The following is a 19,815-nucleotide window of genomic DNA, read 5'->3' as shown; positions in this document are numbered from 1 at the left end:
TTTTTAGACATTTTTGACTTGCATAAATAAGAAACTTACCTTTGAAAAGTTATAAAAGTTTTATTGCAATTTGTGGTGCAGGGAACAAAACAAGGCAATTTCACATTATGTAACAGAAGAGAGGGAAAAGATGTGTTTCCCTCAAGTGCACTAACTTAGTTCCACACCTTTCACTCAAACACAGCAGTTTCTGTACCTTAGAAACAGGAGGCAAACGCAGCAGGGGATGTTCCTTCAAAGGACAGCTGGGAAGTGTCAGCTAAGTACGATATTATGTAAGAAATTAACAGCTATAAGTGCTCGACAGGTGGGAAACTAAAGTAGGAATAAAGCTCCCCTGGACATGACCATCGACGTTAGCTTTTAGCCAATTGCGGTTTGGACAGATGTAGATCAGGTTTTCCCAAAAAGCATTTCAGAGCTCAGATTAGTCTTTTACTGGGCGGGTTTCCTTACATGTTTGCGTCTTGAGGGAAGCCTACTAGCGAGTGGTTTTTCTGGCTACTGCTAAGTCAAAATGTAAAATGACACTTTAGTGTTTTCCTTGCAAATGAACTGATTAACTTGTCTTAACAATGGTTTACACTGACTTAGCACACAAAAGGTGTTCTACTCTTAAAAGGCTTCAAATCCTATTCCCCAAAAACTGGAGATATTACCACCTGAGCAAATCTTATCCTACTCCAAGTGCTTCTGGGGACTTGGGCCAACGGGGAAGTGGGAACAAGCTGAGCCTGAATTCAACCATCTATTAGCAAGGGTGGAGTCCACGCTGTCTCTAGCTCTCCACATTGGTCATTCACGTGGAGCAGATTCTTCCTTGTGCACTGGAATAGTCAGAGAGGGAAACGAGAGGCTGGGTCTGGGAGATCAGGGAATAGGGCAGGGTTAGAGGTTTGGGGGAGGGGGGGGGTCGTGCCTGGAGAGACAAGTGCCGTGCTGGGTTATGATCCCTGAGCCTCCAGCTCTGATGCAGGGGTGTTGTCTGGCTCCTCGTCATTGTAGATGTTCTCCGCCTGGGAGAAGAACAGGACACGAGGTCAACTTTGTGTAAACTTTATGTTCTGATGTTCTACCCGTGCATGGGGGGGGGGGGGGGGGGGGGGAATGGAGCTATCATAATCCCAAACACTGACGGACGGCAGCCGTACTCACCATCTGCCAGACTTGCATGATGTTGTCCTCTGACACCGAGCAGATGACCCAGGGTTCATTGGGGTTCCAGGAGAAGTCAGAGATCTTGGCTGTGTGGCCCCCGTGGATGAACTGATGGGGAAAAAGGTGGACGTTAGAGACGGGCCCTTTGATTCAACAGCCAGACGTAAACAGGTAAGCGGGGACCAATATATCAATTAAATATTTAACAATCCACTCTGATCAATGCAAAGTGTTAACATTGATACACATCATCTTTAAGATGCACCATTATTTGAAAATTCTGACTTTATATTTATTCTTTTTTATTAAAAAGAATAGGTTTTTTTCTTTCCTTTCATTTAAATGTCAGAAGAGCTAAGTGATAAAGTGGTAAAATGGTCTTTTTTTTTGAGTTGATATAAACGGAATTAATTGGGTTAAATGGACTTATATCGCCTCATGTTCCAGGCAGCTGAATTGAATTAGAATCATATCATTGCAGACTTTGTGATATCAGCAAATATCTTTTCTGTGTGTAAAGAACTGATATATTGTGATAAAACTTTGGGTTTTTCAGTTCTATATCCACTGTGTCACATTGTTCCGTTTTCAGCAGTTACAATGCCACAGATCAACCAGCTGATGTGATTATTGGGATTTTATGTGATTATTAACCTAAGCATTGCCAGGACGGGTGCAGTCAGACAAACCTGATCACATCTTTGGAGTATTGAAAGGCTGTCCAATCACATCACACCCCTGCTTTTTGGGTTCAAGTGTAGGAAGGTTTTGTGACTAACGACAAAGGATGACTCGGAATACAATCACACAGTTATCTTGATTACAGGATATCGCTTACCAGCAGCTCTGGTGGGCCATCCTCAGCATCTTCTGCCGACTGCTCCTCCCCGATTTTACTAGAAAAATAACATCCAACAAAAACGTAGTTACTCCTCAATAGAGACAGAGCATATTTAAGTACTGCCCCCTCTGGAGGGGAAAACAACTCCGTTTACTTCTATTGTGTGAAGGTATCTCCTCATCAATCTCATCTTCTAGCAAACAGAAGAATGTCTAAAAGCTGCTTTGTGGTAGTATGCACTACCAACACCATAAATAACCCATAAACTTCAGTTTTTATAAGCCGCCGAGCCAAAACACTGAGCCTTTATGAAGACAAAAGTGTAACCAGATGGGAGGAATCAGCAGGGACAATGGAGGAATGTGGGATCCTGACACTAGGCTAACAATATGTCTGACGTTACGTTTGCAGCAAGCATTTTGCGTAGGATGGTAGGATGATGAATGGAATGTGGATAAATCAGAAAGCTATGCAGCATTATGTCTGCAGGTGCCTTAGCTTGCTAACACATAGCTAACATTAGCTTGCTAACAGCTAATTTGTCCTCTCAGGTGAACAAGGGTTGCTAAAATAATCCTTAAACATTCTTAAATCTGATGTTTTTGCTAGCTACAGGCACTTTGTTAGCATTTCAGCCCTTAGTTGCCTATTGTGGCACCGATTGTTTTCCTCTCCGGTGGCTGTGGTTTCCAGAGTATGATGCGATGCGCTCCGTCTTTATGTACTGCATGTTAAGTGCGATGTTTCCACATTAAAAATCACAAATGTTTACCATGGTTGAGCAGTGCTCGCTAAGCATTATTATAAGTAGATCTTTTTTCCTTTCTGATAAAGTTCTGTACTGTTGAAGTATTCTCGAGTTATCCTTGAAATTGGACTCTACTGGCATATCGAATAGATCTATTTTCAACAGCTGCAGCTTGGTCTACACTGATACTAACCGCACCCTAGTAATACAAGTAATACACTGTAAGGTGATGAGACAATATATATTCTTGTATTAATAATAGTTAGTATGATGCCTTAATGTTGTCTTTTATTGCCATTTAAGGCCGCACTATATTTAAATTTCCCTTGGTTATTATCATTTATTATGAGTTGAAGGGGCTGGGGCATGTGATCAGGGAGCCATTTGGGCGCCCCTCCTTTGCAGGTTTCCCCACCACTTCCAACTGGGAGGAGACCTCGGGGTCATTAAAGACATGGATTATTATGCATGGCGGAGAGTTTTTACCTGAGGTCCCAGACGTTGAGTCGCCGGTCGGTGCCGCTGGAGGCCAAGATGGTTTCATTGTGTGGAGACCATTGTACCTAAAGAATTGGACAGTTGGTCAAACTGTAGCGCTCATATAGTTCTCATGCTTCTCTTCACTTACTGGCAGTAATTAAAGTTACAAAGTCATATTTGGGATTTTTCAAACCAGACGTGCAGGTCAAAAAGCAATGCTCTCCACTCTACAGAACATCTCTCTCTCTCTCTCTCTCTCTCTTTCTCTGTCCCTCCCTTGCTCTTTCCTTGTGCATGTGTGTGTGTGTGTGTGTGTGTGTGTGTGTGTCACTCTGTCCATCCATCCGTCTCTACATGTGCCTGATTGCGTGTCTTGCTGTAGATACCGCTGAGAAAGTTCAGACAGCCAAAATCATTATAAACCTGGATGCTTTATTTTGAAATTTGTTTATTTTGTTAAGTGTCGAGCTGCACTGTGGCCTTCCAGTATGTGATTACCTGCCTGGCTTGACACAGGCTCTTGGAAGAGATAAAGGAGATAAAGGAGACACCGTAACGATCGGTGCAGCATGCAGGCCGGTGTGGCCAGTCCTGGCGCAGCTGGTGTGGCCGGACAGATTGGATAACACGGGCGCAGAAATGAAATGTTTTTTGGCGTAACTTTATCTAAACTACAAGTTGATCTGTTAGGTGATTACAATAAGGTTTGATAACAGACTGTTATTATAGCCTGTATCGCGAACCTGGCTGTCTGTATATCACAGACAACTTCTTTCTAACTGCAGACTGGCATTAACACAAAACCGTGTGTCCTTACTAACTTAATGAATTCATTTGGAAGTTCTTACCTGGAAAATTTCATCTTTGTGGGACTCAAAGGAGTGGAGCTTCAGTTTGAGGTTCCTTAGATCCCACAGGGCAACAGTCTGAGAGAAACAAAACAAGCCTTAAAATTAAATAGCTAATCCAGTTTATTTGATAAAATAATAACTTCAGGCCAGAGTGCATTTCTTCTTCTCTACCTTGTCAGCAGAGCCAGTGGCGAGAATGAACTCGCTGTAGGGGTTGAAGCTGAGACAGTTGACCTCAGCAGTGTGAGCGTCCACGGCGTGGCTGGCTTTGGATGTGGTGTTGGACCGAGTGTCCCATCTGGTGGAGGGTTAAGGAGAGGCAGAAGGGACATCATTAATTTGAATAAATATTTTTTTTAAATTTATTGTCATCAGATATCAACTGGCACAATAAAAGGGCTGCAACATCTCACAAAAGAAAACATATCAGTAGAAAACCACTTTAAAATGTCTTTTTTTAGTGGTGTCTTTATAATATTCAATGTTCAATTTCTTTAACAAAAGAAAATTGTCAAGGATTTCCTTTTATTTGTTTTTCAACAAGCAATTTGTTTTATTTCAGCAGAATACTGAAAGCAGCTGAAGTGCAGAACTGAGTACACTTTAACGTCTGAGTTATTGCATATTTTCCTCATATTCCTTGATGAATAGCTTGTCTCCATTCACGACTACGTATTTGTATAGGCCACTTACATCATGAGTTTCTGGTCGTCTGCCACTGAGCCAAACAGGGATTCATGGAGCAAATGCCAGGAAACATCTTCCACCACTGCTGTGTGTCCGGTAAAGATGGTCTTGGCATCCACAATCTTCCTTTCCTTTGGGCCCGCCCCGATGTCCCATAGACAAATGGTCTGGAGATAAATGGCAGCACAATCAATTAAAAAGATTTTTCAAAAGTGTTATCCACACTTTGTTACCGTCCTGCTCTACAGGCCCAATTTTAACGATCCAAGCGCACGGCGTGAAGTGCCTGGCGCAGGTCCAAATCCACTTTTGCTACTTTAAACGGTTTCCGCGCTGGGTGCATGGTTAAAAGTGTTGGACTTAGTCTCTTCATTAATTCATAGGTGTGTTTTTGGCATAACGTGCAATAAACAAATCAGTGTCATCTCCCACTCCCTTTAAAAGCCAGGTGCGTTTGTAATCTTCTGCATGTGTGTGTGCTGCTGCACTTCCCTGTGTGTGTGTAACAAACATTGTGTGCGCGCTGTGCACAAGTCTAGGTGCATTTTACAAATTTTCTGTTAAAATAACAATGAAAAGCTGAATTGCTGACTTTAGACCAGGTTGTTGTAGGTGAATGGCGCAACCGTTTCCTCTAGTCAATGAAGGGCGCAGGTGCATTTGCTATTTAAACGACGTGGGCGCTGGACAGGAAATGAACAACTGCTTTGGTTTTAAAACAGCAAAGACACATGCGTCTGGCTTTGTGCTGCAATGTGCCGGGTGCAAGATGGGGCCCTACATGTCTCTATAAATTGCCCACCGGGGACATATAAAGGGTTTTGATTGAATTCAATTTTTTTTTTATCCCCTTGCTACAATGATCCGTTATAAGATGGGAAAGTGCTGCATCACTAGGCATTCACACAATTTTTCATCACAAGGTCTTTCCAAGGAGTCCTCAATGGTTTGAGGGCACTGCAACGAACAGTTAACAGAAGATGAAACTGAACACCAGTGGTGTTTATCAAAGCCACTGGCGCCTTTTCCATTGAATGTGTATGCATACACTCTGCTTTCAGTATAAACAAACCTTTGGACTTGGGCAGTACATTGATATTATATTGACATCGATATATGAGGCTAGATATAAATTTAAATTTTGGCGTAATATGACACAAGTGTTGTCTTTTCTTGGTTTTAAAGGCTGCATTACAGTAACATTATTGGTGATTATTTATTTAAATACTCATGGTGTTAATATTTTGTGAAAGCACCAAGTGTCAACCCTGCAATAACTAATTCATATCGCCCAGGTCTACTTTGGACCCTTCTTTCGGGCACATTCACTTCTCTGGACTGGATAACCAGTAAATGAAGGCCCAGTAAGCTATTAGTTCCAGGGGGCGGCCTCTAGCTCACCCAGTAAGAGCATGCGCCCCATGTAGGCTGAGGTCTTTGCAGCGTTTCCTCGAATCCGGGTTTGAATCCTACCTGTGGCACTTTGCCGTGTGTCATCCCTCCCTCTCTTGTCAATCCACGGGGACCACGAATAAAAAGGTTCAAAACTTTTAGTTCCAGTCACTTACATGGTCGTCGGAGGCGCTGAGTAAGTTGCCGCTGAGGTTGGGATTCCAGGAAAGGCCATAGCCTTCTTTCTGGTGGCCTTTCAGCCGTAAGTCAGGACTGCACTCCCCGCTGGGATCTGAAACACACAAATACACACTGCATTCACCTTTAGGATGTGTGACTCACTGGAGTTAAGTGCATTCTGGTGCGTGTAGTCATTAGTGTATCTGCACAGCAGTGACCCAACCTGGCTTAGTCGGGTGCTTATTGTAGTCGAAGACCAGCACGTCAGAGGTGGGGGTCTTGGTGGCGATGATGCAGTGGTTCTGGGGCATGTAGCGGGCTCGGTTGACCTCTCCCTCGTGGTTGATCTTAATTTCAATCTCGATTTTTCCACTTACTGAACCAAATCCACCAAACTCTGTCAACAGGATACAAAAACACTGTAGTACGGCCAAGGCAGGAAACGGACACCAGACGAGTGACAACAGCAGGTCAAATTTAACTACGAGGGATGCACAGTATGGATGTAACGATACACTCAACTCAGAATTTGATACAATTCACAATTTTAGGTTCACGATACAATTTAGTCAGGTCCTTTTTTTAGCTGCACACAAATAACTGAAAAATGTTCCTTTATTTATATAAACTGTGCCAAATAACAGATGTGTCCTCTTATCTAAAGTGACAATGAAATTGTATTTTATCTTAAATAACAAAAAATAATAATTTGATTTTTAAAACAAGTCCCACATCAAAATAACTAAAACAAATGATCTAAGAACACGTAGTGAATGACGCCTGAAGTCAAACAAGTGAAATCAAGCGTAAATTCCTCCCTAGGCCGTTTATAAATTGCATCTTGATTTTTTTAAATTATGATCTCAACCGGTTATCGATTTTTAACCGATTCTTGATGCATCGTTACATTCCTAATGCACAATATTGGTGGCTGATACTTTATTGGCCAATAACTGAGAAATGAATGTTATTGAAACAATACTATTACATATATTCTTTATCGTAGGGACAGTAGGGCTCTCTAAACACTGGTGTGCTAGAAAAATTAAATTGTTAAGATACAGTTGTAAGATTAATGTTGGCAGGTAACCACATCGGTATTAGCCACAACGGACAGATAATTATGGTTATGGGTCCTGAAATTCTAGTAAAAGCAGAGTATCTCTATATTTTATATGATGTTGGCAGAGTCACTTTGCCTGGAAGGTATTGTATTAACCAGCTACTGTGCCAAGTGCAGATAAACGTCCACTGTACCACAAGGTGCTGCTGCTTTCCCAAATATGCTGATTAAAGAAAACCATTATGTGTGAATGTACTAAAGGTGGTGAGCAATTTGACATTGATTTGTGAGCAAAGGTGACAGCAGCTATGCTCAGGCCCACTTTAGAAGCAGGACAAACTAAATTCAAAAGAAGAAAACCCAGAAACCAACTATTACTTTACCCATTGATTTTTTGTGTGTGTTTTGAGCTTTAGACTCGGACTGGACTGTACCTTAAAATTGTTCCGTGGCCATACTAACATACTAATACTACCTCCGGCAACACGCCAAAGGAGCAGTGAGCCTTCAGCACACCTGCACATAGCTGGGCATCCATCAACATACCTGCTGGAAGACAGAACAACACAACACATCACAGCGTGTTAAATGGGAATATTTTCTAGTTTCTTCTCTCTGTGACAGTAATCTGAATATCTTTGAGCTGTGGACAAAATGAGACATTTGAGGACGTCATCTTGGGCTTTGGGATACACTGAGCCCCATTTTTTCACCATTGTCTGACATCTTAGAGACCAAACAATTGATCCAATAACTGAGAAAATAATTGACAATGAAACTAATCGTTAGTTGCAGCCCTACAAACGTCTTACAAACGTTCTACAAAAGTTTAATGCATGTTAGGCTTTTCACATGCACACTATGTACAGTATGGTGAATATCAATAAATTTACATCGGCAACAAACAACTGTTTGGATGTGAAAAGTTCTCCTGCAGGATGACATGTGATGTGTTTTTGTTTTGTTTTACCTCCTTTCTCGCTGTCGTAGTGCGAGGCATCAAACTGGGCGTCATCATTTGGTACCTGGACGCTGGCAATCACCAGGTGGTTCTGCTCATCTGACGTATGGGTCCCCAACACCAGCCGGTGTACTGCGTAGTCCTTCCCTTCGGGCCTGCAGAGTTCCACAAGAGGACAGGATTTGAATCTATACTCTGTAGCAAAAGCTTTGCCTTTTAGTTTAACATTCAGTGCGGGGCTTTTTCCATGGAAACAAGGTAGGAAGGCAAGTGTGATTCTTCAAACATTCAAAAGACTGCTGATAGTAAAAAGGAAAAAAGTATGACAATACACTTTTAAGCAGCAAAGAATATCGAGGTATAAAAAACATTTTGGGTTTCAATGAATCTCGGTGTATTCTTTTTATATGGTAATGCCAGTCATACAGACAGATAGGGGTGTCCATTTGAATGTTCTAGCTGTCTCAAATGCTTACAGAATATAGACAGAAGCATACCTAACTGATAAGAATTGGACAGGGTAGATGGACCTACCATTGCCAAAAGCTTTCCATACCGAATAATACAATATCAATATCCAGTTTTTAAAGAAAAGCAGTCCCAACATGCTACAGTCAAATTACAGTTGATGAGTTAGGTAGTATGATTTTAATCTACATTATTCAGAAAAGGAAAACCATGTAGAACGGGAAACTACTACGAGAAAACACTAAAAACATTAAAACAAATAAATTACACATCTGGCGACGGTTTTATTATACCTCTGTGATCTACACGAGCACATTCACCAACCTCTGCCCAGTTAAACCACCGCCACTTTCCAGTTTTAGAATAGCCTACTTATATTGCCCCTCCTGCTATTACTATATTATGACCAAAAGGGTTGATATTCACACGGTTGAGTGCTGCATTCCTCCTAAGGAAATTTGTTCAATGTTGTGTTGATTATATTATACCAAAAGAAAATATACACTATAAGTCATTAGGTGGAAATGGATTTTTTCTTCACTGTTATTTTTAAGTCTTTACAGTCAAAAACCGTCTAATACAGTGTATCACAGATCACGAGATCATCTGTAATATACCTGCCTGTTTTACACTCTTTGGCCAACAGGTGGTATTGTGAGCAGAAAAAGCCTCAAGAAATGTAACTTTTTGACCAACTCTGCTGGAAAGCTTCAATGGTTCATGAGGCTTCATCTCACCATCACTAGAATTGACTGTGGGTTTGTTTTGTCAGACAATGCCATAATCACAAAATAACGATGTGATCAACATGGCAACGCAGCACCTTGGGAATGATTGCCGCGTAGTACGCAAGCAGAGATAAAATCATTATCATACTTCTGTTGTCTGACGACAGAAAAATATACACACAACAATTAAGTGAGTTCAGCTGTTATAAAAACACAATATAGGTTATCACAGAGAGCGGAAGGAGATTTAACAGACACATTGAGCTATGTCTGTCCCATTTTTTCTGACTAGACGTTGGCTTTGATGTAGGGCTGGGCAATTCATTAATTTCATTAATATCATATAGACATCAAGAATGAGGTTAGAAATTCTCTTAAATTTTGAATATCGTAATATGACACATGCTGTCTTTCCCTGGTTTTAAAAGGCTGCATTACTGTAAAAGGATGTCATTTTCTGAACTAACCAGACTAACTAGCTGTTCTGTTACTTGCCTTTACCCACTTAGTCTTCAAATCCACATTACTGATGATTATTTATCAAATATTTCATGTGTAAATGTAAATGTGCTGTATTTATATAGCGCTTTTCCAGTCTTAACAACTGCTCAAAGCGCTTTTACATCTACAGGAAACATTCACCATTCACACACATTCATACACTGTGGCCGGGGCTGCTCATCAGATAAACATTCACACACATTCACACTCCGATGCGCAGCACCGGGGGCAACTCGGGGTTCAGTGTCTTGCCCAAGGACACTTCAACAATGACTGCAGGGGTGGGGATTGAACCACCAACCTGCCGATTGGCAGGCAACCGCTCTTCCACTGAGCCACAGCCGCCCATGTGTAATTGTTTTGTGAAAGCATCCATAGTCAACCCAACAATATTGCCACAATACCCTCATTGGGTGTCACAGTGGCAGGTGGATTTAAAAATCCAGTCACTTTTTACCAGGCAGTTGTTTTTTTGCCTCATAAAAAGGTGAAGAACAGGAATTGCTGTGTCGCTGTGATCCCATATTGTCCTATTCCTGGTAGCCTACTCGTGGACATTGCTCTATCATCATGTGCTGTAGTAGGGGGGCCCATGTTGATAATCCAGCATAAAGGCATAATTTCCTATTCTGGGCTAGGACACACATTCATATGATTTAATAAAGTACTTATTGGACTTTAACTTATAATTCCGCCCACAATAATGTAGCTGTCCTCAATTTAGGTTATCCTGTACATCTCATCTGCGGTTTTTCCTGTATCCCCCATGTGTGATTGTGTGCGTTTATGTGTGCGTGCGTCAGTCATGGGGGGGACAGCAGCCCCAAAAGCTGACAGGATTGAAACAGCTGCAGCTTTCAGCGACTTTATAATGAAAAAACAGAGTGCACATTTATGTTAAAATGTATACAGGTTGGCGGGATGGTCTTTCGCTGTACGTTTAGTTGGTAAATGTGAGACGTTCGAGTCACGCACGTCTCATCTTCATATGACAAACAAGGAAGTCAACTTGGTCAGTGGCTGCACATGGGACTGCTGGGAATGTCGCGAGTAATGAAAATACGATAGGGGGTCCCGGCTGTCAATCAATGTCTTCCAGTGATTCGCGCCCCCGATTGGTTCAGGCCCGTAAGCAACTGCGTACCCATCTTACCGATCCTTAACCGTCTGAGTCACTCAATTCTCATTGATTACCTGCCAGGGTGGCAGGTAGATAAACAATCTTACCCGTCAACTGGAACATCTACCCGCATTTGGCAGGTGGCCGGGTGTTAATTTCAGGTCCTGGTCAAAATTATCTTAATATTTGATTTTCTCCATATTGCCCAGCTCCACTTTGATGTGCAGTTTAATGACAAAGATAATGCAGGCAAACACAATCAAAAGAGACCCACAATGAAGAGCTGGGGGACTGTCCTGTCTGCAGGTGGTTGAAAGTGGCACACAGCACAGAACATTGATTGGCTTTAAAAAGCAGCTTGACAGACGCATATTGTTGGTGTCGCTGTTGGGATTTAAACCATGTTGTATGAGCAGTAAGATGGAGACCATGTAAATACCTGCTGACATCTGGAAGCCACTGGACAGTAAGGCTGGGCCACTCCAGCGCATGCGTCATCACCAGGTCGTACAGGAAAGGTGTATTTTTCTTCCAAATCTTGTACTCTTCATTGATGACCCTTTCTTCCACAGCATCGTCATACACTTTAGCAGAACAACACGGTATGAGATACAGGTAGAATAGCAAACAGTGGCAGTTATTGCTGTAACTGTATATAGTATGTATATAGCAATGTATTTTTTCATACGCAGATGTACGTATTTACCCGATGAAAGCGGATTTCACACAACGTTAACTTACAGTTACATCGGTGGTTTTGCCAGGGGCTTGCTAAGTAACCGTTAACAGACAACAGTCTTACACAACGCTCCATTTAACATTAAACTCCAGTTTAATGCTAGCTTACTTCAATGTTACATTAACCTGCGATAAAAGAATGTTGACAGAAATTCAATAATCTTAGCTGAAGAGTTATGTATTATTAACCATCTTCACTATTTCTCACTAACGTCACGGTGTATTTTGGCGAAAGGGGCTTTTGCAGCGTCACAACATGCAAACAATTTATTAAGTTTAAATAAGTGTTGTTTGGTGCACTGGGTGTAACGTTAACGTTATACCGAAGTTAAAGAGTAGAGGTGTGACATGCTGTTGTTAAAGGAACGTTCAACCGAGAGCAGAACACAACCGACAACAAGCCTCTTGATAGGACTTTACTAAGCTAGCATGTCATGCTAGCACCCATGGCAGAGCGCACACAAAGCGGTAACGTTAATGCACGAGGAAAACGGGCCACCGTTTTATACGATAGGCAACGTTTACGTTAGTTCTAGCTAATAAACCTACCCTCTTTATCAGCCATGTTCCAAACTCTGCGCTTTGTCACGATGCTCGAAAGCAAAGTAACTAGGTAGACGCCGTTTTAGTTAATACTGCTGTTCCCCTAGCTAGCGCTGACGCTTTGGTTGTCGCACCGCTACAAAAGTAGGTTCCTTCCTTTTCAGCGCCGAATTACTCGATTACCTATCACGCATGCGTCAATGCTCGCCTACTGACGAGGAACATCACTGCGCGCAGAGTGCGCAGTGATGGAGAAGGGACTGCGCAGACAACTTGGCCCTGCTCCAACATTGAGCCTTCACACTCGGATCCCACCACCTCTAAACAATTTTTATTATGAACTATAAAAATTCAAGTATATAGGTATCAAATACATGCAATTGCAAAATGTGCAAATTGAAAGTAGCCAATTAAAAAGAAGTGTATCACAATGTATATTTTGGGCTGTAATGACTAGCTAGTAAACACTATCACTGATGTGCAATATACTATATAATGCATACAAAGCATAATGTATGGCATTATATAATTGATGTTGAGGGGAAATATTAGATACTGTTATGTGGTGATAAGTTAATAGGAAGTTCATTGAAAAGTCCAGAAAGACATCAAATAGCACTCTAATGGTAACATGCTAACTGAAAGCATGCTAACAAAGTACAGCTGATTTGATGAAGGGATCATAGCCTTTTCTGTGGCGCCACCCTCACCCACCTTCATAAGGATTTGTGCATCCTTTAGTTTTACCCATGCAACAATTTTGTTTTGTGGTGTGTAATGAGCATTGCAGCCTCACTGTGCATTCCGATGAGTTTATTTTGTAAAAGTCTCGTCCATTAACAGCAAAAACAGTTTACAGTAAATTACAAACCTTGAAAATGCAAAACATGTTCCAAATACAAGCATAACAAAGATGTGAAGGGGTAAAAAGCATGAGTTTTACATAGGCCTACAGGAGGCCTTAATCAGCTGCCATCTAAAAATAAATAGGTCTATAGGTCTCATGACAACAACAGTGGGCGCAAAGTAAAGGAAACTGGCACAGAGTTAAAAGACAGAGTAGTCTGGTGTCATCTCATCCATCTAAGTAAACTCTCACAGGGGACAATGATATGTTTGAGAAGTTCAAAATGCCTCATCACACTGTATGTTGTGTACAATGTTTCAGATGAAAACCATTTTCAAAGCTCTCAGTTTCCTTAAAAAGTGAATGTGGTTAAGTTCACTGTCAGGTTTAGACGTCAAGACAAGGCAACAGAAAAAAAAGTGGATTGTGTATTCTTTTTTTCCTCCTGGTCTATCACATACCAACAAATCTGATTTGAAACTAAGAACCAATGGACACTTTCCTATAAGAATGATCTGGAGTACAACAGCAGAGCATGCCACTTTATAAAGCTTTGAAATATACAGTGATCTATTTCACAGATACACAGAAGAACAGATGTATCACTTCTCCATAAAAAGATGAGCTGTTACCTAGAGCAGTCCGAGTAGAATAGTGGTCCTATATTCTACAGCAAATGTCAAATATACAGATATAGATAGTTTTGAGTTACAATGTGTAACCCAGTTGTGCACAACACTTCATACATGTATCTATGTATTTCCATTCGTCTTTTTCTGGTTACATAAAAGAGTAACATACTGTAAATGGGGATGGATAATGTCTGACAATTACTGAATGTTCCATAAGCCCCTCCCATAACTATCCTTGTAAAAAAAAGCATTTCAAGCTACAACTAGAGTGATCAGTACATTGCAATATCCAACATATATCATAGATGGTAGGATAGTATATAACATGGAGGTATTTTCAAATGAATTTGTACACAGTGGCAGGTGATTATAAGTGATAAAATACGGATGGACGGGCCAGTATAAATACCGATTGATGGCTATCTACACTATGTGTGATTATGAAGAACTGGGAAGGACACAACCCACTCCAACCCCCTGTTTTATCCAGGGGCAGAGCCAGATGTCGGAAACATTCGGTACTCAGCCTAAACCCAGTAGGGTCCAGGGGGCATGTTTTGAGATTTGTTTTTCATTTATGGCAGCTTTATCCACGATTTTTCATGCCATTTGAGAGACTAGAATGACTAAAAATCTGTACATCTTTTGGGAAAAAACATAATAGTTGCTGAGGAAAAAAAAAGTCATCTTGTAGAGCCTACATCCTGTTTTGTATCTTAACTCTAACCCGAACCTAACCCTCTAACCTTAACCTTCTTCATCATTCTCAAACCAGAACACAGCTACTGTTGAGGATGACTATTTTTTTCACTCCTGCCATCTAAAGAGGGGCAAATATTGTTACATATTACTATTTTTTAGTTAGGCTACATAACGTTGGTAGGGTTAGAATTTGGCGTAAACAGCATTACTAATCTTTGAACCCGTTTGGAGTAGAGTTTACAAAATGAATGGCGATATTTCCCCAGTAATGGATCTTCTGCTGCATTGATTAGCCGGTCCAGTCAGAGAGACTGAGGGGGAAATGACATATGAAGTTATTTTACAACCCTATAAAATGTCGGGAAAACTTTCGTGGCTGGAGCCTAAATAGGACATGTTCTGCAGTTACATTATTATAGTTGGTATTATGCTGCGTTCACGTGGTGATATATGAGTTTCAAATGTGTCATCAACATGGCGGGCAAAACTCGATTTTTTATTAACGGTAAAAACATTTTTTTTAAATATGAATTCACATATTTGAAATCAAATTTTGTTCAAATTTTATTTCTAATATGGTATTAACATCATTCGTTGTCCATAACGAGTGACTAGACTAATTTATTATGGTAAGTACAGTATTTAACCCTTAATAACAAGTCAGGTACATTAGCTGAAGCAATATGAGCTTTGAGAAGAGATGTTCAAATTATTAATGGGTAGTGTATCATTTTGTATAAACTTGTTTCAGTTTTGTTCTTTCCTATTTAGAAGTTATTTGTTCTTGATAAATATAATGGATGGACAGTACAGGAACACATTATTTAATTAAGAAAATGAAGGGTTTGTTTGGTTGTTTATCAAATAATTATAGATAAGAACACTTTTATAAGGATAATTGCTTATCATAGCATTGTCTTAAAGAGAAATACTATGCGTCTTGTATTTTAAATATGTTGTTTGAAAAATAAAACCATTCAGTTATGAATTCAATATTTTTGCATTTATTAGCATTCCACCTTGATTATGGAGTTAGGTAACGTTAAGCCTGACTTAATAAATGCCAATAAATAACTTACTAATCTAGGTCACCCTTTTTTCCTAGCATCCATGTCCGTTGTTATGGTTACAATCAATGTTCCGACTTTCCACCTTGAGTGCACATGAGCACAATGAAGTCAGAAGAATGACTTCCGATCTTGGAAAAATCGGACGATCCGAGGAGCACTTGAATGCGTAATTCTATCATGTCACATACAGAGTAGTATGCACTGATACTTTGTTTTTATTGGGTTCACAAAGTACTGTAAAAATTACCTTCTGAGCACACATGATAAGTCCCGTTCAAACAATCATTAAAGAGGCAGTCAGTAATCTCCTGTAATGTACTTTGAAGAGTGACCGGGCTGTGGATAAATACTACCGACACTTTAGTTGAAAAAATGATTAGAACTTCAGAAGGCCTGATTATAACTACATCAACGCTGCTACGTTTTGGTTTTTGAGCAGAGTTTTGAGCCAAAAGCGATCTCCGTGCAGACAACTATCTTCAGCTCCAGTAGAAGAACTAACGTTCTCGTATACTGGGCATAAACAGTAGGCTGCATGTACACTCCTCCGGTTGCTGGTAGTTGCCACTGTAACGTTTGTAGCCTAAGTCTCAGAGAGCGAGACGTCATGACCCAATCAGGCGGAGAAACGTTCGCTTCAGTCTCAGTGTTGCCAAAGGTCTTGCACAACCCCTCGGCACGGAAACGATGACGTAGCCTAAGAGCAGCAGCTTCACATCTCACTCTGAGAGATACAGCCATCTGTATCGCCAATCCTGAGCTTTCATCAGCCCTAATTGGATAAGAGGCTAATTATGGTAGGTAATTATTGTTATGAAATGGGTTTGTCACAAAGGTCTTTCTGTCAAGTTCAAGTCAAGTCATTATGTCGACTTGAAGCATCTACATTCCGGTACTCGTCCTGTTTTCCATTACATTTTCAGCTCTTTAAGTGTCAATTCCTTTATTTATTTTTAATTCATTAACCATGGTATCTGAAGGAGCTGTTACAAAAATGTAAATCTTGGATCTCTCTCTGTTATCCCAATACCCACTTGTATATTCAACTGTTTACCCAACAGAAAATACAGTCCTGCTCATTCTCAAGCCCAAACACATTAATGGTAGTATTTAGCATGCTGAAATATTACCTCTTCAACGGTCTTAACCTTTTATTGTCAAATTGTGATTTTTGCATTGTGACTTGGCAACGAGTGCATATTGTTTTCCCTTCTGTATGAAATCATACAATAACGATTCCCATTCCTATTAATCAAGATTCCTAATGTGTTTCTTTATATTCGGGACAATTTAGCCGACAACTCCCGATCGCCGATGAAGACTGTGAGATGCAGTTGATAGTTCTGGAAAAAGCTAGAAAGCAGATCTTGAGTAAAGATTATTTTGACATGATTTAAAATTTGTTTTACTCCACCAGGATGTTCAGAAATGAGAGAAACAGACGGATATTTAACTGCTATGTTTTCCAGTGAAGCAACCGGTTTAGTTCTAAATAATGAATAATAATGAACTAATGAAAGGGGAATAACTTACAAGTAAAAAAAAAAAAAATTGTGATTGGGCTAATATAATCTAACGCTTTGGCTACATTGCACACGTAACGTGTACACCGGATTGGATTTGCCGCGCAATGTATCTTTTAACTGGCTACACCTGTAGCGCGCACACCGCGTATGGTTGTGTGAGTCACAGGCGAGACAGAGGGTTTTTTTCCGTGTTTCTTCCGTTTTTTGGAGCCGGCATGGCGCTGTAAAAACATCAATCTACAGTCAGCTATTATCAAAGGACGCATGTGACAGGAAACAAAAAATAGAAACAGAAACTCTCTAAACCAAACTGCCATTACATTCATTGGTAGTTTAATTTAAAGCTTTAGTGCGTACATATTTTATACTAATGAACGTCCGTTACATTCAAGCTATTGCCAAATGAGTTGCTACAAAGCTGTTTCTCAGAATGACTATGTTTAGAAGATAGTGGCGTCCGGCGAATTTCTAGCGCAGAAGCTCAAGCGAAGTAAATTAGGGTTAGGGTTAGTTAATATTTAAGTTAAGAGGGTTAGGGTTAGGGTTAGTTAAGGGAAGTTAATTACCTCTTCTAAAGAGTCCATCATGTTTTTTTTTTAATCCTCCGTGTCCTCCTTGGCTACTAGCAACTGTGTGGAGGAGGGGTGGGGGTGCTTGGCGCAATCACGGAAGGCTTGTTTCATGTGGACGCGCTGACAGGGTTATTTTCATTACTTGGAGTGAAACTACGCACTATAGCTTTAAAAGACACATAGACATGTCATGATCCATTTCTGTGTATAAGGGCGTCACACACCTGACGTAAAAAAATGTCAATACATTATCCTATTTTTACACTTGTACCGTAGAGCTGATCTCAGCGACGCATCACCGCCACATTCGCGGTGTCGCCAGATATTATTGATTATAGGAAGCGTAATGTAGGAGCATACTTCACGCGTGCAATGTAGCTGGCCTGTAAGCCCAGCAGAGAAAAAGGCTCCATATAAACACAACTCATATTATCACCATGCCTAATTGTTGCCAATAAAACATGATAAAAAGTCAAGTCAAGTACGTAATGCCCCTTTAAATGACCTAAACTTCACGTTGATGTAACAATATAAACTCACAAGCATTCAGAGTCACTGGGTAAACATGATTAACCATCTTGATCTGTCTATTTAAAAGAGTTTAAGATGACAAAGGGCTTTGCTTTGATTTTGGATACGGCCCTTGCTGTTAAGTTTAGGCGCTGAAAAAAAATTAAAAACTCTGTGACATAATGCCCAGTTATACCAAGGGTGTATCAGTATGGGTGCACCTTTTTATAAAAACACATACTTGAAGTCCAACAGCGAAGCGGAGGTGAAGATGGCAGCCAGTAGATGGTGCTGATGAGAAATCATGTCGCGGGTTTCACCTTTCCGGCATCACAGCTACAAAGAAACATTTCCCTTTCATGCTTTTCCTTTCTTGGCCTAATGTTCTTCTATGAGCAGCTGCTTCTGGGGGACACCACAATACAGAAACACAGTTATTATTAGCATCGTTGTTAGTAGCATTAGCCCTATGTTGACCAAATGAGAAATTTTAAATGAAATGAAAAATGAATAGGTAACAACTGTTACTGTGTTATGAGTGGAAAGCATAACAGGTAAGGTACCAGAATTGAATCAAAATGTTGTGGATTAAATATATTAACACCTAAAGTTGTTCTGGTCACCGTGTTAGCAAAAAATAGCTATGTTTCCATCCACACGTTTTTATCCAAATTAAGTGATATCGAATGAAAAATGTCTTATGGAAACAATAAAATTCGACTGAATTTCACTGAAAGGGAATACGTTCGGTCTCATTGTATTTTACTGAAAAACTTAGGCAACTAGACCAACAGTCGCAGGTGACAAAACTACGGATTTATATGTAGAAATGTAAATGGGCGTAGTGTGCAGTGTTTGCATACTGTAATATTTCAACAGAAATTGTATGCAACACATAATTTTGGTTCTATACTAAGGTTTCGGACATCCTAAAACATTTTTTATTTTTAGCCAACTAAATTACATTAGTGTTAGTGTTGGATATCGGATGCAGCCAAAGCTTCGCTTTTGTTCCAGACTGACATTTGTAATGGCTTTATGTCTGAGTTTCTTTTTTTTCTATTCTATTACTGACTGACGTATGTATGCATTTTTTTTCAATTTACTGTAGGTATGTATAAATATTCATTTATTTCATTTTTAGAAATCAGAAATGCTTATGAACCAGAGCACGTTTTTCTCTCATCCCAGAATGCTGTGTGGACTAGCCAGACCCTCCTCCGCAGCACCGTGGAAGAAGGTCTGGAAATGCCAGACTAAGTAAGCACTAATGATTAGAGTGCTAAATATGGTATCCCACCTTACTGTCGGTGGTATTTTGGATGATGTCGTTGTCAGGGTCTCCTCCCTCTGAGCCGCTCTTCTGGTCTTCATCTTTCCCATCCTTCTCCAGGTCGTCCTCCCCAGATGAGATCCTCGACAGCTTGGAGGACTTCTGCCACAGACACACAGATAAGGGTGTGGGAAGTTGTCAAGAGTTTTTTTTTTCTAACAGAC

The 19,815-nt window shown here is 40.4% G+C and overlaps 2 protein-coding genes across 7 annotated transcripts in view; both read right to left on the bottom strand.

Moving 5' to 3' along the window:
* Positions 1-40: 40 nt before the first annotated feature.
* On the bottom strand, positions 41-12,700 carry LOC116702553 (histone-binding protein RBBP7). 2 transcript variants are annotated; one of them, XM_032536822.1, is made up of 12 exons: positions 12,466-12,700; positions 11,618-11,762; positions 8,371-8,516; positions 6,561-6,737; positions 6,334-6,449; positions 4,772-4,932; positions 4,250-4,376; positions 4,076-4,153; positions 3,234-3,310; positions 1,997-2,054; positions 1,156-1,266; positions 41-1,016 (listed from the first exon to the last, which is right to left on the bottom strand). In XM_032536822.1, the coding sequence occupies exons 1-12, from the start codon at positions 12,479-12,481 to the stop codon at positions 945-947; spliced, it is 1,284 nt and encodes a 427-aa protein (XP_032392713.1). In that variant the 5' UTR covers positions 12,482-12,700; the 3' UTR covers positions 41-944. The 2 variants fall into 2 exon arrangements, with proteins under 2 accessions (XP_032392713.1, XP_032392714.1); XM_032536823.1 differs by having other exon boundaries at positions 6,561-6,734.
* A 557-nt stretch (positions 12,701-13,257) lies between these two features.
* The window catches only part of hdgfl3 (HDGF like 3), a 12,956-nt gene continuing 6,398 nt past the window's right edge, over positions 13,258-19,815 (bottom strand). For 2 of the 5 annotated variants that reach the window (XM_032536829.1, XM_032536826.1), the window contains 2 exons: positions 19,619-19,753; positions 13,258-18,723 (listed from right to left, as the gene is read on the bottom strand). In XM_032536829.1, coding sequence (XP_032392720.1) covers positions 18,697-18,723; positions 19,619-19,753 — 162 coding nt within the window. In that variant the 3' untranslated portion in view covers positions 13,258-18,696. The remainder of the gene's footprint in view (positions 18,724-19,618; positions 19,754-19,815) is intronic. The other 3 variants (XR_004335193.1, XM_032536827.1, XM_032536828.1) reach the window with 3 other exon arrangements.

Source organism: Etheostoma spectabile, chromosome 15 (genome assembly GCF_008692095.1).
Source record: "Etheostoma spectabile isolate EspeVRDwgs_2016 chromosome 15, UIUC_Espe_1.0, whole genome shotgun sequence".
NCBI lineage: Eukaryota > Metazoa > Chordata > Actinopteri > Perciformes > Percidae > Etheostoma > Etheostoma spectabile.
This window is presented reverse-complemented; position numbering and strand designations above follow the sequence as displayed.